Raw genomic sequence first — 17,520 nt, forward strand, 5'->3', positions numbered from 1 at the left:
TATCACGTTTGGATAAGTCAATGCTTAGCGAGATTTTCTTTACTCCACTGGTCGGCCTTTCTACCATAGACCTCTATCGGAAGGGGCTGATTGCTTGGACTATTGGCCAGTGGTTCGTGGTATTTTTTGTGTTATATATTAGAACGAGAGCCCTGTGAACTGCCTCCTACTTGCCCGTATTCACAGCTCCTATTTTGATTAGTTGGCACATCATCTTATGATGTCATATCAGGCTGGCTAACTGGAAGAAGAGACGCAAATGTCGGCAAGTAAGAGGCAGTTCATAAGGTTCCCATCCAACAGTCAAAGATCATTGACGCAGCCGGTGGACCCTAGGGTACTGCTAGTCAATTCACATCTCTACTAGAAAACTATCATGTCAACTACAGAAGGTGGCGAAAAAAATACTCAGTGGTTACAGACTTGTGAATTGTTATGGTATTAAACTGGAACCATCTTCTAAAGGTAAAGTTATAACACTTGTAAACTTCAGAAGCTAGACCCTACATAGCCAGCCTATATGTATTGTTCATTCATCGGCCATAACATAGACGACACATGTCTTATAGGGTGTAGACCTCTGTGCCGATAGAACAGCTATGACCCACAAAGGCCTGGATTAAATGATATCTTTGAAGTGTCCTGTGATGTCTGGCACCAAGATGTTAGCAGCAGATCCTTATACATGTGGCCTTCATCAGTCTTGTTTTTCTGGGACATCCCACAAATGGTCAATTGGATTGAGATCTGGGAACTTATGTTCCTCCACTACTGACTGACGTTATCTCTGAATGAGGCACTGTCATTAGGAATCCCACTGCTATGAAGGTACTTGGTGTGGGCAGTGTTAGGTGTCCTGTGATATCTGTCAACAAGATGTTAGCAGCAGGTCCTTATATTTGGGGCCTTCATTGATCAGACTTGTTTTTCTGGGACATCCCACAAATGGTCAATTGGATTGAGATCTGGGAACTTATGTTCCTCCACTACTGACTGACGTTATCTCTGAATGAGGCACTGTCATTAGGAATCCCACTGCTATGAAGGTACTTGGTGTGGGCAGTGTTAGGTGTCCTGTGATATCTGTCAACAAGATGTTAGCAGCAGGTCCTTATATTTGGGGCCTTCATTGATCAGACTTGTTTTTCTGGGACATCCCACAAATGGTCAATTGGATTGAGATCTGGGAACTTATGTTCCTCCACTACTGACTGACGTTATCTCTAAATGAGGCACTGTCATTAGGAATCCCACTGCTATGAAGGTACTTGGTGTGGGCAGTGTTAGGTGTCCTGTGATATCTGTCAACAAGATGTTAGCAGCAGGTCCTTATATTTGGGGCCTTCATTGATCAGACTTGTTTTTCTGGGACATCCCACAAATGGTCAATTGGATTGAGATCTGGAAATGGAGGTCTACACATATTACCTTGATCTCCTCATGCTCCTCCACTCCTGAGGCAGTGCCATTAAGGTTGTACTTGGTCTGTACAATGTTAATTGTCACATCCACATGTCAAACTCAACCTATCCACCAGAACGTTGCTTCATCACATGGTCTCCCCTACTTCCATTGGTGCAGCCTGCTGCCATCTCTGCCCCAGGTAAGTGACACGTGATCCATCAGACCTGGTGCCTCCTTCTGCTATTGCTCCATTTCTGATGCTCCTGTGCCATTATGGCCAGAGATCAATATAGGCACCTTGACTGCACAGCCCCATACCTAATAAGCAGTGATGATCTGCGCGTTCTTACACCTATATAAATTTTGCCCTACACGGTGTGTACGTGGTGAAATCTCTCTATTTTCATGTCCCAGGACTTCACCACTCCCTTCCACCTGCTCTGTGAACTCCTACTCTCCTCTACTACATTACACCTATCACAGCCAGCAGGAACTTCTTCAGCAATGTGTAGCACAGTCATTCTTACCACAGTCCAATCTACTCTCCTCATTACCTTGTCCTTGGTTCGCCAGTTCTCCTTCCTTGGGCTACTTCTGATTGGTACAAACTAGTGATTAGCGAATGTGCTGGGATAAGGTGTTATCTGCCATGCTTGGGTTCTAACCGAATGTCTTCGGCTTGCTCGAAAAATATCACTAGTACTAACCTTTGAACACTGGAAACAGAACCTCAGGGTGTGCCGCACGTCGGCAACCTCCACAAGACGTGACATTTTGTTTCCTGATATTTATTTTACTCATTTATATAGCGTCATTAATTCCACAGCACTTTACAGACATTATTGGCACTTTCCCCATTGGGGCTCACAATCTAGATTCCCTATCAGTATGTCTTCGGAATGTGAGAGGAAACCAGAGAACCCGGAGGAAACCCATGCAAACACGGGGAGAACATACAAACTCCTTGCAGATGTTGAACCCAGGACCCCAGCGCTGCAGTGCTAACCACTGAGCCGTGCTGCCCAGATATATTCATCCTACCAGCATATACGAGACATGTTCAATAATTTTAGCTACCTGAATATGAAAAACACATTTTCGGAGTAAATTTAATTTGCTCCTTTTCAATATAATGCCCCCCCCTGAATTCAACACACTTATTCCACTTCTCTTCCAGTGATCGGATGCCCTCAAAATAAGGAGACTCCTTGCTACCGCAAGAACCCCGTCATCATCATCAGGAAATAATTGCCCAAGCAAATATTTCTAAAATAGAAAATCACTATGAACCACCGGGTGTTAGGGACTGGCGGAACGCACCTAATTAAATAGACGTAGAGACTAGGTGCGTTGGCAGTCCGGGATCCACTGTGCAGAGGCGTTAACTGCTGCTAGGCAATGACGGACAGTGTATGGTAAAGAATGGCCAAACTCACACGGGTTAGAGTCACCCGATGTGTACTGAGGCAAACTGTTACTTCACAGAGAGTGCCCTGAACGATGTAGGAACCGTAGCCTGTTCAGCCTCATAGACTACGACTAGGAGAGCGCTAGTGTGACATCACAGGACGCTGCCCCAAGCCACAGGGTAAGCGCCCCTCTAGACCCACTCGCGCACGGAACCACTATTGTGGTGCCGGTAGTAAACCTTTAAGGTACGCTGTGCCCTGTTATGTCACAGGGTGCAGCAGTTGCTTACCGCACTGGTGGATGCCACTAACCAGCCTCAGTTTAGAGCTGGAAAGCACACTATCTGTGCACGGCGCCGCTCTGATGGACGCTGTGGTAATGCGGTACCGAGGTGCCATGTGCTGAATGGCGACCTCAGGCGCTAATACATAAATGGAGCTGAGAGCACTGCGGCGCTAGGCAGTGCCAGTACTTGGTGCTGACTAAAACCCCTAAACCCTACCAACTTACGTATCAAAGGGAGGGGAAATATAAGTCATTCACCAGTCTCAGATATCCATCATCAAACACACCATTTTAGCAACATGTCTCTATATCAGCACATGGCTGGGCGGCCATGCAAAACTTTTATAGCTACAGCCATCCGGGACCTTCCTGGTGGCCCAATCGGAGCAGCAACAGGACCTGAGCACGTGACCTCCGACCTTCAGTGAGAAATCGACCCACGGGCATGCTCAGTAGGTGAAAAGCAGGACTTTGCCCCAGGAGTGTCTGTTTGCTGCTGACTTAAGCATGATACAATAGTAGAGCCAGAAGGAGCAACCAGATGCCTAGCATTAGCCTGGGCAAGGCACTAGGACCAACATCTCTGTTGAGCAGCCTCCTCTCTGGCTAGAGAGGAATGGGAGACCACAGAAGGCAAGGCTCGAGTGCCCTCCTGTGCAGAGGCAGGAACCTGATACCTAACAACGGGTCTGGACTGTAGGGAAGACTTAAACTCCATGAAGCCGTGTTCCCCGAGAGCAGCGGTTTATGAGCTGGCACAATGTCATGAAATGGCAACACACCTGCTGACAACTTCCTATGTTTTTTTTCTCTTTGCTTGCCTCGCGTAATGTCTTCATTGCTGAAGCATAGGTGTCTCCATTAATTGTCTTGTGTGGCATAAATTCTAGTAATAAAACTTAGCATGATCTTTCCAGCTGACTGCTGGACACAAACATTTTTTGGAGTTCGTAACCCATTGTGTTTCCATTGGATGGACTCTTATTTGATGTCAGGATCATGATGGCGGACTAAGGGTCTGTGCACACGGTGCGGTTTCTACTGCGGATCCACAGCGGATTTACCGCTGCGGATCTGCAGCAGAACTGCAGGTGATGTACAGTACCATTATAGCCTCTGTAATAAAAAAACGCTGTGCACATGCTGCGGATTTTTGCGCGGAAAAAAAAAAGCAGCATGTGACTTCTTTTGTGCAGTTTTGCTGCAGTTTTCCACCTGCTCCATTCTACAAATCCGCAGGTGGAAAACTGCAGTGGAAAACCGCACAAAAACAGCAGTAAAACCGCAGAAAAGAAGAAATCCACAGGAAAAATGCAGGTCATTTGACCTGCGGATTTAGTAAAGTCCGGGGGAGGATCCGCACTGTGTGCACATAGCCTCAGGCTTCATCACCAGGAATAATTTAATTTGAAAATAGATTTTCTCTTGGCACGTTTACGTTCTCTTGGCTACATGTTCTTTTTGCTCAGGCATCAACATTTGTGGAACCCACCAGGAACAGACCTTTGACGTCAAAACATCATGAAGAATACTGAAATGCCTAATTAATGAGCTAGAACACTGACTGACACGAAGATCGTCTATAATCATGGCCTACAAATTACTGCATATTTTCTATGAAGATGCTTCGATAGCTTGCCCTGAACAGCAGTCATCTTCAATTAATTCCCTACCATTGGCCCAAACCTTTACTTGGTAATAGGTAGATGCATCATCACCACACACCGCAATCATGCTTGCATGGATTTCCTTAGGCTTCTTTTCTTCCTTTGTAAGGAAATTAATCATGGAATGATGCTCCATATCATTCACTTTTTTTGTAGAACCAAACTGTACTGCACTTACCATCTTGTCAGTTCCAGTGCTTTAATCAGACTGAACTTCTAATGTGTCTGTTGCACATCCAAACATGTCAGCGTGCACAGAAAAGCTCTCTAAAGGTACTGTCACACTTAGCAATGTACCAGCGATCCCGACCAGCGATATGACGCGGTCAGGATCGCTGGTACATCGCTAAGTGGTCGCTAGTGAGCTGCCACACAGGCAGATCTCACCAGCGACATCGCTGGGGACGAGGGTCGCTACTTACCTGTCACACCAGGCGATCCTGCGTCCTCCCGCCCGGCTCCACGCATCGCTCGTCGTCACAGCAGGAAGCGCCGCAGGAAGCTGACGACGAGAAACAGTCCTGGACGTTCTCGCGCGATCAGCGATAACCAGCGGGGGAGCGGGTCGTAGGTAAGTATCAGACACAGCGATATCGCTAGGAATATCGCTATAACGTCACAAGTTATAGCGATATTGCTAGCGATATCTCTTAGTGTGACATGCCCTTAAGGGAAGAGGCAGATGGCCTTACAACTCAGAAGCGGATCACAAGGCGATGCTCAAACTGGCCGTTGGCTCTCTGTCACAAGGGCGTCACATCCCCTGGAAGACCTGGAGTTAGTCATGTCGGGTAATGAATTGCAAGTCTTTCTTGTGATTTGTGTCCCATATTAAATGGATTTAGTTTCCTCTGATGCTGAAGTGGTTAACAACACTTTCTATGCGAGTCAGAAAAATGTAGCCCCATTTCAGCTGCTTCTGATCTTGCCATTACCTCTTCCTATAAAACATTCTTGTCCCTGCCATTGAAAGATTTGTCTTCCTGTGCTGTGTATTAAAGCTAAGTGTTTGGAGTAGAGTTGTTGTAGTAGTGATCTGTTTGCTGTAGTGCGTGTGTATCTCCTGGTCCCTGTTCCCATTTAGTTTATTCCTCCCAGTTCCTATCCTCCTCCCTATTGTTTGTTAGTGTTTTGTATGATAAAGGTTTTCTGTTTGCCCTATTTTGTCTGTGTGTCTTATTTACATTATATTTCTGTCCCATGCCTCATGGTGTGGGGGAGGAAACAGATCAGGGTTTAACAGGCGCATAGTAAGGTCGGAGACTTGGGCCTCTCTACCTTCAAGAGTACATCTGGGAAAAGGATAATTAGGGTCCCTGTTCCAGGGACAGTTTAAGGCCCCCCTTCCTTACTGAAGATCGTCATAGCGTGATCCTCTTCTGACCCAAGCGTGACAGCTGCAAATACATGCTGTCATGCCAAGGTGGGGAGAACTGACAGCCAGTCTAAGTATTGTGTTGTGATCCTCATCCAAGTTATATGGCCGGGTGACTTTTCCTTAAAAGTTAAAGAACATGTTGGGGTACATAAATTGAACACCCCTCATGCTCTATGCTAATCACCTTACCCGTTTGTGTTGTGGTCAGTTAGTGTTGAAAATGAAGGCATTTAATTTATTATGAAACACTGCTATATATAGAGAAGACCCTACCCGTCCATTACATGATCACCTGTGCCTGTGAAAGAGCACCACGTAGCATTACGTCACATGAGCCGACCCGTGGGGATTAGAGATGCCGTGTGGGACTGACGTCCATCATTTTCCTTGCAAAATACATACAGAATAAAGAGAAAAAACAACCTGAACGAAGCAACTTGTTTTAGATTAAAAAATACTATTTACTACATTTGCATCTCAATAGAAACAAAACAGGAAGAAACGACGACATTACGAAAAAAGGATGTGAAGGAAATTTCCATCTTTGTAACTATTCAAATTTTTTTGTGTCGATGCGTCTAAAACCAAAAGTGAGGCATCTTTGAAAAAAGGTTACGTTAACGATCTTCTACCGTTTTTGTTCACAGCTCCCGTGCAGTTCAATGTCTGTGTGGTTACAGATCACAATGTGTAGTCGTACGCTGTGTAACTTCCAAGTAAACAAAAAAAAGTAGGGAAAGTATGGCTGCAGAATCAGGCTATGTACTGTAGTTTGTAACTATAGGTCTGCAGGGGAGCTGTGTACACAAAACGGAGAGTTGCTTTATATTTTTATTATGCATCGAAACCATACAAAATTTGCCACACGTAGCCCTTAAAGGGGTTTTCTGGTTTTAGACTAATATATATATATATATATATACGCAAGAGTGCTGCCTGATGGGTCTCTGCCATATGCAAAAGTGTGTACAACAGAACAACGTACCCCCAAAAATTAAAAAAAAGAAAAATAAGTCGCCACTTTATTTTTTTCTATTTTCCAGTGACTTGTTCCTAGGAAAGCCGGGTAGCTATCAATATGGCCGCCATTAGGGTTCCTGACTCGCCTTCTCTGTGTAGTGGATTTGCTCCTCTTCGGGATATGTTCAAAGTAACCAACCAGCCCTTAAAATGGCGACTGACAACTCTGTGAGTGCTGTAATCAGTCAGATCGGTTGTCAACCACATCCCGTAGAAACTGATGTGTGTGGTGGTGAGGAGGGAGGGGAGATTCTCTTCTGAGTGTTAGAAATACACGGTTGTCATCCATTATGCCTGCGGGACCACCACGTACGGCTGGTGGGGGATGCACTTTTGCCTTTCGTTGCAGTTGTAGATCCAACGTGGACGGACGAAATACAGGCTGACGTTATCGTTGAGCGCCTGTGAGGGGAGGGGAATAAAATAAAATTCCTACATTAAATTCATTAAATTAACCCTGAAAGAACGAATGAGATAAAATTGAAAGTTTGCTTTATTTTTTATTTGGGGGGGGGGGGGGGGGGGATTTTTTTTTTTTTGAGATGTTAACTTTGGGGTACAAATGATCCAGCGACATTGTTCTACATATTTCGCTTATCAACAGGATGTGTGACATGTGTATGATCGATTACAGGGTAGGGGGAAGAGTCAGACGGATCGTGAATAAAAGGTTCCAATGTTCTCGGGATCACAAAGAAAAGTTCCAGTAGTGGGAGACCCACCAATCATAAATCGATTATTTTCTGCAGAACACTCCCATTAAAACCTCCCCATTTTCTTCCTGCTCGGACCTCACCTCTTCAAAGCTGTCATCCCATTCCTGCACTGTGATCACGTACTGAACCTTTTCATTCATATATTCTTCCATCTCCCTGCAGAGAGAAACGTGTGGGACATGGGACACTGCAATAGGTACAGAAGGGGCATAAATGGCGGATAGGTGGGGGGATATGCGGCCGCCTCTATGCATACCCTCCCCTTTCCTCCGTGGCACAATGCTCCGACTTATAGACTTGCTGAATCCGAACAGTGGCACCCCTTTATCTTCAGGATCGTACACATGGTCAAAATTGTTGGCACCCCTTGTTTAATGACAGAAAAACCCACAATAGTCACAGAAATAACTTCTATGAAAATGAAAGTCAGACATTGCTTTTCAACCATGCTTCCACAGAATGTAAAAAAAAATATATAACTCATGAAATAGGCCTGGACAGAAATGATGGTACCCATAACTTAATATTTTGTTGCACAACCTTTTGAGGCAATCACTGCAATCAAACGATTCCTGTAACTGTCAATGAGACTTCTGCACCTCTTGACAGGTATTTTGACCCACTCCTCAAGAGCAAACTGCTCCAGTTGTCTCGTGTTTGAAGGTTGCCTTTTCCAGATGGCATGTTTCAGCTCTTTCCAAAGATGCTCAATAGGATTTAGGTCAGGGCTCATAGAAGACCACTTCAGAATAGTACAATGTTTTCCTCTTAGCCATTCTTGGGTGTTTGTAGCTGTGTGTTTTGGATCATTATCCTGTTGCAAGACCCATGACCTGCGACTGAGACAAAGCTTTCTTACACTGGGCAGCACCTTTCTCTCTAGAATACCTTGATAGTCTTGAGATTTTATTGTACCCTGCACAGATTCTAGACAGCCTGTGCCAGATGCAGCAAAGCAGCCTCCTCCATGTTTCACAGTAGGGACAGTGTTCTTTTCTTGATATACTTCATTTTTCCATCTGTGAACATAGAGCTGATGTACCCTGCCAGAAAATTCCATTTTTGTCTCATTTGTCCATAGGACAGTCTCCCAGAAGCTTTGTGGCTTGTCAACATGTACCGTATATACTCGCGTATAAGCTGAGATTTTCAGCCCATTTTTTGAGGCTGAAAGTCCCCCTCTCGGCTTATACGCGAGTCATATACGAGCTTCGGCGGGGGAACAGGGGTGTCAGAGATCATACTCACCCCCTCCTGGCTCGTCTCTGCAGCCCCCCTGCTCCTTCCATGGTCTCGGCGCCCCAGTTGTTCCTGCATTCAGTGGTCACCTGGTACCGCTCATTAAAGTCATGAATATGCGCATATTTAACCCCTTCATGACCAAGCCTATTTTGACCTTAATGACCAGGCCATCTTTTGCAATTCTGACCAGTGTCCCTTTATGAGGTAATAACTTAGGAACGCTTCAACGCATCCTAGCGATTCTGAGAATGTTTTTTCGTGACATATTGGGTTTCATGATAGTGGTAAATTTAGGTCGATAATTTTTGGGTTCTTTTGTGAAAAAAATGGAAATTTGGCGAAAATTTTGCAAATTTTGCAATTTTCAAATTTTGAATTTTTATTCTGTTAAACCAGAGTGTTATTTATTAACTATTTTGTGTCACATAACATTTCCCACATGTCTACTTTACATCAGCACAATTTTGGAGACAAATTTTTTTTTGTTAGGAAGTTATAAGGGTTAAAAGTTGACAAGCGATTTCTCATTTTTGCAACAAAATTTACAAAACCATTTTTTATAGGGACCACCTCACATTTGAAGTCACTTTGAGGGGTCTATATGGCAGAAAATACCCAAAAATAACACCATTCTAAAAAACTGCACCTCTCAAGCTACTCAAAACTACATTCAAGAAGATTATTAACCCTTCAGGTGCTTCACAGGAACTAAAGCAACATGGAAGGAAAAAAATGGACATTTTAATTTTTCCAACAAAAAATTTATTTAGCACCAATTTTTTCATTTTCACATGGGCAACAGGATAAAATGGATCCTAAAATTTGTTGGGCAATTTCTCCTGAGTACACCGATACCTCATATGTGGTCATAAACCACTGTTTGGGCGCACGGCAAAGCGTGAAAGGGAAGGACCACCATTTGACTTTTTGAATGGAAAATTAGCTCCAATCGTTAGCAGTTGCCATGTTGCATTTGGAAAGCCCCTGTGCGTCTAAACATTGGAGCTCCCCCACAAGTGACCCCATTTTGGAAACTAGACCCCCAAGAAACCTATTTAGATGCATAGTTAGCACTTTGAACCCTCAGGTGGTTCACAAATTTTCACTTTTTTTCACAAAAATTTTCTTTTAGCCTCAATTTCTTCATTTTTACATGGGTAACAGGATAAAATGGATCCTAAAGTTTGTTGGGCAATTTCTTCTGAGTACACCGATACCTCATATGTGGTCATAAACCACTGTTTGGGCGCACGGCAGGGCCCAGAAGGGAAGGAGCGCCATTTGACTTTTGAATGGAAAATTAGCTCCAATCGTTAGCGGACACCATGTCGTGTTTGGAGAGCCCCTGTGTGCCTAAACAATGGAGTACCCCCACAAGTGACCCCATTTTGGAAAATAGACCCCCCAAGGAACTTACCTAGATGTGTGGTGAGCACTTTGAACCCCCAGGGGCTTCACAGAAGTTTATGACGCCGAGCTGTGAAAATAAAAAATCTTTTTTTTTCCTCAAAAAATGATTTTTTAGCCTGCGATTTTTTATTTTCACCAGGGTAACAGGAAAAATTGGACCCTAAAAATTGTTGTCCAGTTTGTCATGAATACGCTGGTACCCCATATGTGCGGATGAATCACTGTTTGGGACACGTCGGGGCTTGGAAGGGAAGTAGTGACGTTTTGAATTGTCGACTTGATGGAATGGTCTGCGGGCGTCATGTTATGTTTGCAGAGCCCCTGATGTGCCTAAACAGTAGAAACCCCCCACAAGTGACCCCATTTTGGAAACTAGACCCCCCAAGGAACTTATCTAGATGTGTGGCGAGCACTTTGAACCCCCACGTGCTTCACAGAAGTTTATAACGTAGAGCCGTAAAAATAAAAAAATCATTTTTTTTCACAAAAATGACCTTTTTGCCCCATTTTTTTATTTTACCAAGGGTAGCAAGAGGAATTGGACTCCAAAAGTAGTTGTGCAATTTGTCCTGAGTATGCTGATACCCCATATGTGGGGGTAAACCTCTGTTTGGGTGCACGGTAGAGCTCGGAAGGGAAAGAGCACGTTTGACTTTTTCAACGCAGAATTGGCTGGAATTGAGATCGGACACCATGTTACGTTTGCAGAACCCCTGATGTGCCTAAACAGTGGAAACCCCCCACAAGTGACACCATTTTGGAAACTAGACCCCTAAGGAACTTATCTAGATGTGTGGTGAGCACTTTGAACCCCCAAGGGCTTCACAGAAGTTTATGACGCCGAGCTGTGAAAATAAAAAATCATTTTTTTTCCTCAAAAAATGATTTTTTTAGCCTGCAATTTTTTATTTTCACAAGGGTAACAGGAAAAATTGGACCCTAAAAATTGTTGTACAGTTTGTCATGAGTACGCTGGTACCCCCATATGTGGGGGAGAACCACTGTTTGGGCACACGTCGGGGCTCGGAAGGGAAGTAGTGACGTTTTGAAATGCCGACTTGATGGAATGGTCTGCGGGCGTCATGTTACATTTGCAGAGCCCCTGATGTGCCTAAACAGTAGAAACCCCCCACAAGTGACCCCATTTTGAAAACTAGACCCCCCATGGAGCTTATCTAGATGTGTGGTGAGCACTTTGAACACCCAAGTGCTTCACAGATGTTTATAACGTAGAGCCGTAAAAATAAAAAATCATTTTTTTTTTTTTTTTTCTTCACAAAAATAATCTTTTTGCCCCCAATTTTTTATTTTACCAAGGGGAGCAAAAGGAATTGGACCCCAAAAGTTATTGTGCAATTTGTCCTGAGTATGCTGATACCCCATATGTGGGGGTAAAACACTGTTTAGGTGCACAGTAGAGCTCGGAAGGGAAAGAGCGTAGTTGGACTTTTTCAACGCAGAATTGACTTGAATTAAGATCGGACACCATGTTGCGTTTGCAGAGCCACTGATGTGCCTAAACAGTGGAAACCCCCCCACAAGTGACACCATTTTGGAAACTACACCCCCTAAGGAGCTTATCTAGGTGTGTGGTGAGCTCTTTGAACCCCCAAGTGCTTCACAGAAGTTTATAATGCAGAGCCGTGAAAATAAAAAATCATTTTTTTTCCCACAAATATAATTTTTTAGCCCCCAATTTTTTATTTTACCAAGGGTATCAGGAGAAATTAGACACCCAAAGTTGTTGTGCAATTATTCCTGAGTACGCTGATACCCCATATGTGGCGGTAAACCACTCTTTGGATACATATCGGTGCTCGGAAGGGAGGGAGCACTCTTGACTTTTTGGACACAAAATTGGCTGGAATCAATGGTGGCGCCATGTCAAATTTGGAGACCCCCTGGTGTGCCTAAATAGTGGAAACCCTCTCAATTCTAACTCAACCCTAACCCCAACACACCCCTATTCCCAACCATAACCCTAACCGCAAGCCTAACCCTAATCCCAACCCCAACACACCCCTAACCCTAATTCCAACCCTAACCCTAATTCTAACCTTAACCCTAATTGCAACCCAAACCCTAATTGCAACCCAAACCCTAATTACAACCCAAACCCTAATTACAACCCAAACCCTAATTGCAAGCCTAACCGCAACCCTAACCCTAATTCTAACCCTAAAGGAAAAATAAAAATAAATATATTTTCTTTATTTTATTGTGTGTCACTAGCTATGGGGGTGATAAAGGGGGGCTTTATTTACATTTTTTTGTATTTTGATCACTGTGATAGTTTATCACAGTGATCAAAGTGTACCTGTATGAATCCGCCGGCTGGCAGACTCGCGGGCGCACTGCGCATGCCATTTTGTAAGATGGTGGCGCCCATGGAGAAAAGACGGTGGGACACCGGGAGGTACCGGGACTGATAAGGTACCGGGAGGGGGGGGGCTATAGGGGGCGATCGGAAGGCAGGGGGAAGCGGAGGGGGAGCAGATTATTGCGGCGGCTGCCGATCGCCGCCGTTAGAAGGTGGCGGCGGCACATCACCGCTGCCAGCCGGGTGGGTGGGGGTCGGATCATGATCTCCAGCCATGTCTGATGCTATTGCAACATCAGCCATGGCTGGATAGCAATATTTCATCAAATTTCATTGATGAAATATTACTATCGCTCTGATTGGCTTTTTCACTTTTAACAGCCAATCAGAGCGATCGTAGCCACGTTGGGGCGAAGCCACCCCCCGTGGTGAAGTACAAAGCCCCCTGTATCTGCGGGTCCGGTGACCTTTCATTGACCCCGGTCACCCGACCCCGCAGGGGGGCTTTAAACTCATGATACAGCGTATGTGTCACTGGTCGGATTGGCACAGACTTTCATGACGCATACGCTGTGTCACTGGTCGTGAAGGGGTTAATTAGCGGTACCACGCGACCTTGAATGCAGGAACAGCTGGGGCTGAAGAGACCGTGCACCAGGAGGGAGTGAGTATGACGGGGGGAGGATGGGGAGCAGAGCAATATTTACCGGTCCCCGCTCCATCGCTGTCTCCCGGGTCCTCTGCAGCAGAGGACGCAATGACGTAGTCAGTGGGCGCCCTCTGCTGAACGTCACTGCAGAGGACCCGAGAGATAGCGATGGAGCGGGGACCGGTAAATATAGCCAGTGCCGGGAGCCTGAGCCAGCGGCGAAACTGGCACCTGGCCCCCAGCGACGGAGAGGTGAGCATGTCTTTTTTTTTCTTTAATAGCAGCGGCAGCAGCATATGGGGGGCTATTTTATGTATGGAGCATCTTGTTGGGCCACCGTTAACCTTTGTGCAGCATTTTATGGGGGGGGTATTTATCTATGGAGCATCTTGTTGGGCCACCATTAACCCTTGTGCAGCATTTTATGGGGGGTATTTATCTATGGAGCATCTTGTTGGACCACCATTAACCCTTGTGCAGCAATATATGGGGGTATTTATCTATGGAGCATCTTGTTGGGCCACCATTAACACTTGTGCAGCAATATATGGGGGGTATTTATCTATGGAGCATCTTGTTGGGCCACCGTTAACCCTTGTGCAGCATTTTATGGGGGGTTTATGTACGGAGCATCTTCTTGGGCCACCATTAACCCTTGTGCAGCATTTTATGGGGGGGGGGTTTATCCTTGGAGCACCTTCTTGGGCCACCATTAATCCTTGTGCAGCATTTTATGGGAGTATTTATCTATGGAGCATCTTGTTGGGCCACTATTAACCCTTGTGCACCACCACCCTTGGCTTATACATGTCAATAAGTTTTCCCAGTATTTTGTATCAAAAATGGGGGGGGGGGGTTCGGCTTATATGCGGGTCGGCTTATACATGAGTATATACAGTAGTTTGGCAAATTCCAGTCAGGCCTTTTTTGTGATTTTCTTTCAACAGTGGTTTCCTCCTTGGTCATTTCCCATGAAGTCCACTTTGGCTCATACAATGACAGATGGAACGATCTGACACTGATGTTCCTTGAGCTTGAAGTTCACCTTTAATCTGTTTAGAAGTTTTTCTTGGCTCTTTTGTTACCATTCGTATTATCCGTCTCTTTGATTTGTCAGCAATTTTCCTCCTGCGGCCAAGTCCAGGGAGGTTGGCTACAGTCCCGTGGAGCTTAAATTTCTGAATAATATGTGGAACTGTAGTCACAGGATCATCAAGCTGCTTGGAGATGGTCTTATAACTTTTACCCTTAATATAGTTGTCTATAATTTTCTTTCTAACCTCCTGAGCCACCTCTTTCCTTCGCTTCCTCTGGTCCATGTTGAGTGTGATACACGCCATGTCACCAAACAGCACAGTGAGTGTCTGTAGCCCTCTATACAGGCCCACGCACTTATTCCAAGATTGTAGACACCTGTGATACTAATTAGTGGACACACCGTGATTTAACATGCCCCTTTTCTCACATTATTTTCAGGGGTTCCATCATTTCTGTCCAGGCCTACAGTATTTCATGAGTTTTATTATTTTTTTTTTTTTTTTTTTTTAATTCTGTGGAAGCATGGTTGAAAAGCAATGTCTGACTTTCATTTATTCATTTTAATAGAGTTTTGATTTGTTATTACTTTTGTCAGATTCAAATTATTTCTGTCATTACACAAGGGGTACCAACAATTTTGACCATGTGTGTATATAATAATATGATGACATTCTACCATTATGCCTTGGCTACAAAATATGGGAACACCCCCCCTTTCTAAGGATTTATCTTTTTATTGCATAGGCTATCCCAGTGTAAAAACAATAAAAAGAGCTGTACCGAGCCCTCATTGTGACCTCGTGACTGCAACACGTGAACACTGCAAACAATCACTGGGTTTAGCGCTTTTGTGCCCAGTGATTGGCTACAGTGGTCACCTGTGTTAGGTAAGTAAGGGTTATTTACAGCAGGCAGTAAAAAAGAAACAATAAGAAAAAAAAAAAAAAGCAAAATGTTTATACCTTAAGCGCTGCTGAATGTGCCTGTAACGGAGCATGGGTGCAATAAAACACTTACCAATCGCCATCTTCCTTGTTTTTTTCAGTCCTCTATTCTGACCATGTGAGCACCGGCTCACACAGGGTCCGAGTAGGAAGGCAGTGTCACTACCCCGACGTGAGCCAACGGATGAGGCGCCAGCCCCTGTGTGATCCGGGGAGTCACAAACAGGACTAAAGTGACACCAGGGAAGACGGCGATCAGTGATTATTGTCATGCCTTTCTGTTTAGCTCTAATAAAACATACCCATTAAACGCCGTGATGTATCGCTGCAGCAGGCGCCGTTCAGCAGGAGGAAACTCTCCGTACAAGAAGAAGTGTTTGCCAACAAATAAATCTGTAGAAGGACAATAACGATACACAAGGGTCACCCTACGATTTTTCATGTGTTTTCCTTGGTGATGCTGATAATCTCTGCTGCTGGGGGGCAAAATTTTTTATAATCAGTCTCCTTCCCCTTCTGGCAGATGACAAAACAAGCGCAGATGCTCTGCTCCTGTCCCGACAAGCAGGCAGAAATCCATTTATGAATATTATACAGAGACCTCGCTGTGGGAAAAGCGACTGAGCATGTTTGTCCGTTCATTACATGAACACGCACATTGCTATACGCGCTGAACACCAGGTGGCGCCATTTTATAAAGAAAAACCACCACTAGATGATTTTGTGGCCTATAAAAGGCAAATATGGTTCACTAGATGTGTGCCCGATGCTATCGCATCGGGAGGGCAGAAACATCACAATGGGGGCAGCTTTGTGGCGCTGGGGGTGGCGGCCCACCCACTTCCGTGCAGTCAAAGTCGGCAGGAAAGACGGTGTTTTGCGGCCTGTGCTGGAGATGGTGTGCGGTGCCACCAGAGGGTGCCTGACCCAATCTCCAGCACAGGCCTCAAGCCGCGGTCTTTCCTGCCGGCTGTGACTGCACGGAGGTGGGTGGGCAGGCAGCGGCGGGATCCGGCGCGTGTAGTCAGGCGGTGGCATCCCTCTCATTACTCCCCCCTCATTACACCCTTTCGTTACACCCCTCTCACAGCCGGCAAGAAAGACGGTGTTTTGCGGCCTGTGTTGGAGATGGTGTGTGGCGCACCAGCACCCAATCTCCAGCACAGGCCTCAAGCCGTGGTCTTTCCTGCCGGATGTGACTGCACGGAGGTGGGTGGGCGGGCAGGGGCGGGATCCGGCGCGTGTAGTCAGGTGGTGGGTCCTGGCGGGGGTCCGGCGGCGGCATCCGTCTCATTACTCCCCCTTCATTACACCCCCCTCGTTACACCCCTTTAACAACCTCGTGATCGCAGCAGCGGCCTGGACCCGAGCGGCAGCTGGGATCTGAGAGGCGGCTGGGATCCCAGCGGCGGTTGGGATCGCAGCGGTGGCCTGGATCCGAGCGGCAGCTGGGATCCCAATGGCGATTGGTATCGCAGCCGTGGCCTGGATCCGAGCGGCAGCTGGGATCCCAGCGGCAGTCGGGATTGCAGTGGCGGCCTGGATCCGAGCGGCGGTCGGGATGGCCGCTGCGTCCTGGATCCGAGCGGCATCACTTGGGTGTTCCAAAATGGCGGTCGGCGTACTTCCGGTGCGGCGCAGTGGATTGTGGGATTCGGGGACATCCAGACGGAAGTGGTTGACAGACAATTTAAGGCAATTATATATATAGATGATCACTTTAAACAGTATATCTAATGGCGGTGACCACTCCTTTATCTGTACATTGTAAGGTTCTCACCCACCTGGAAGCTCAGGAATCGGGAGGTCGACCTCCGGCTCTTCCTCCACATCTGTGTTCTCATCAGTAGATCCGGCATAGGGATCATCTCCTCTGGGTGGAGAGTGCGCTTCTTTCTTTGCCGCCTGCTTCTGTTCCTCCACCCTGAGAATAACGAGACGATACGTGGACAGTGAATTTTCACAAGCGGCCCAAGCACCGTACCAGAGTATTGCTCCGGGCGAAAAACGTCCGTAAACGCTATCAGTGCGGAAAAG

The 17,520-nt window shown here is 45.8% G+C and overlaps 1 protein-coding gene across 1 annotated transcript in view; it reads right to left on the reverse strand.

The window, feature by feature from the left end:
• Positions 1 to 6,581: 6,581 nt before the first annotated feature.
• The window catches only part of XRCC1 (X-ray repair cross complementing 1), a 28,313-nt gene continuing 17,374 nt past the window's right edge, over positions 6,582 to 17,520 (reverse strand). The window contains exons 15-18 of the mRNA XM_073570656.1: positions 17,268 to 17,407; positions 15,786 to 15,876; positions 7,961 to 8,036; positions 6,582 to 7,566 (exon numbers count right to left, since the gene is read on the reverse strand). Coding sequence (XP_073426757.1) covers positions 7,453 to 7,566; positions 7,961 to 8,036; positions 15,786 to 15,876; positions 17,268 to 17,407 — 421 coding nt within the window. The 3' untranslated portion in view covers positions 6,582 to 7,452. The remainder of the gene's footprint in view (positions 7,567 to 7,960; positions 8,037 to 15,785; positions 15,877 to 17,267; positions 17,408 to 17,520) is intronic.

This window comes from Dendrobates tinctorius, unplaced genomic scaffold (genome assembly GCF_039654945.1).
Source record: "Dendrobates tinctorius isolate UK_male_01 unplaced genomic scaffold, ASM3965494v1 ptg000028l, whole genome shotgun sequence".
NCBI lineage: Eukaryota > Metazoa > Chordata > Amphibia > Anura > Dendrobatidae > Dendrobates > Dendrobates tinctorius.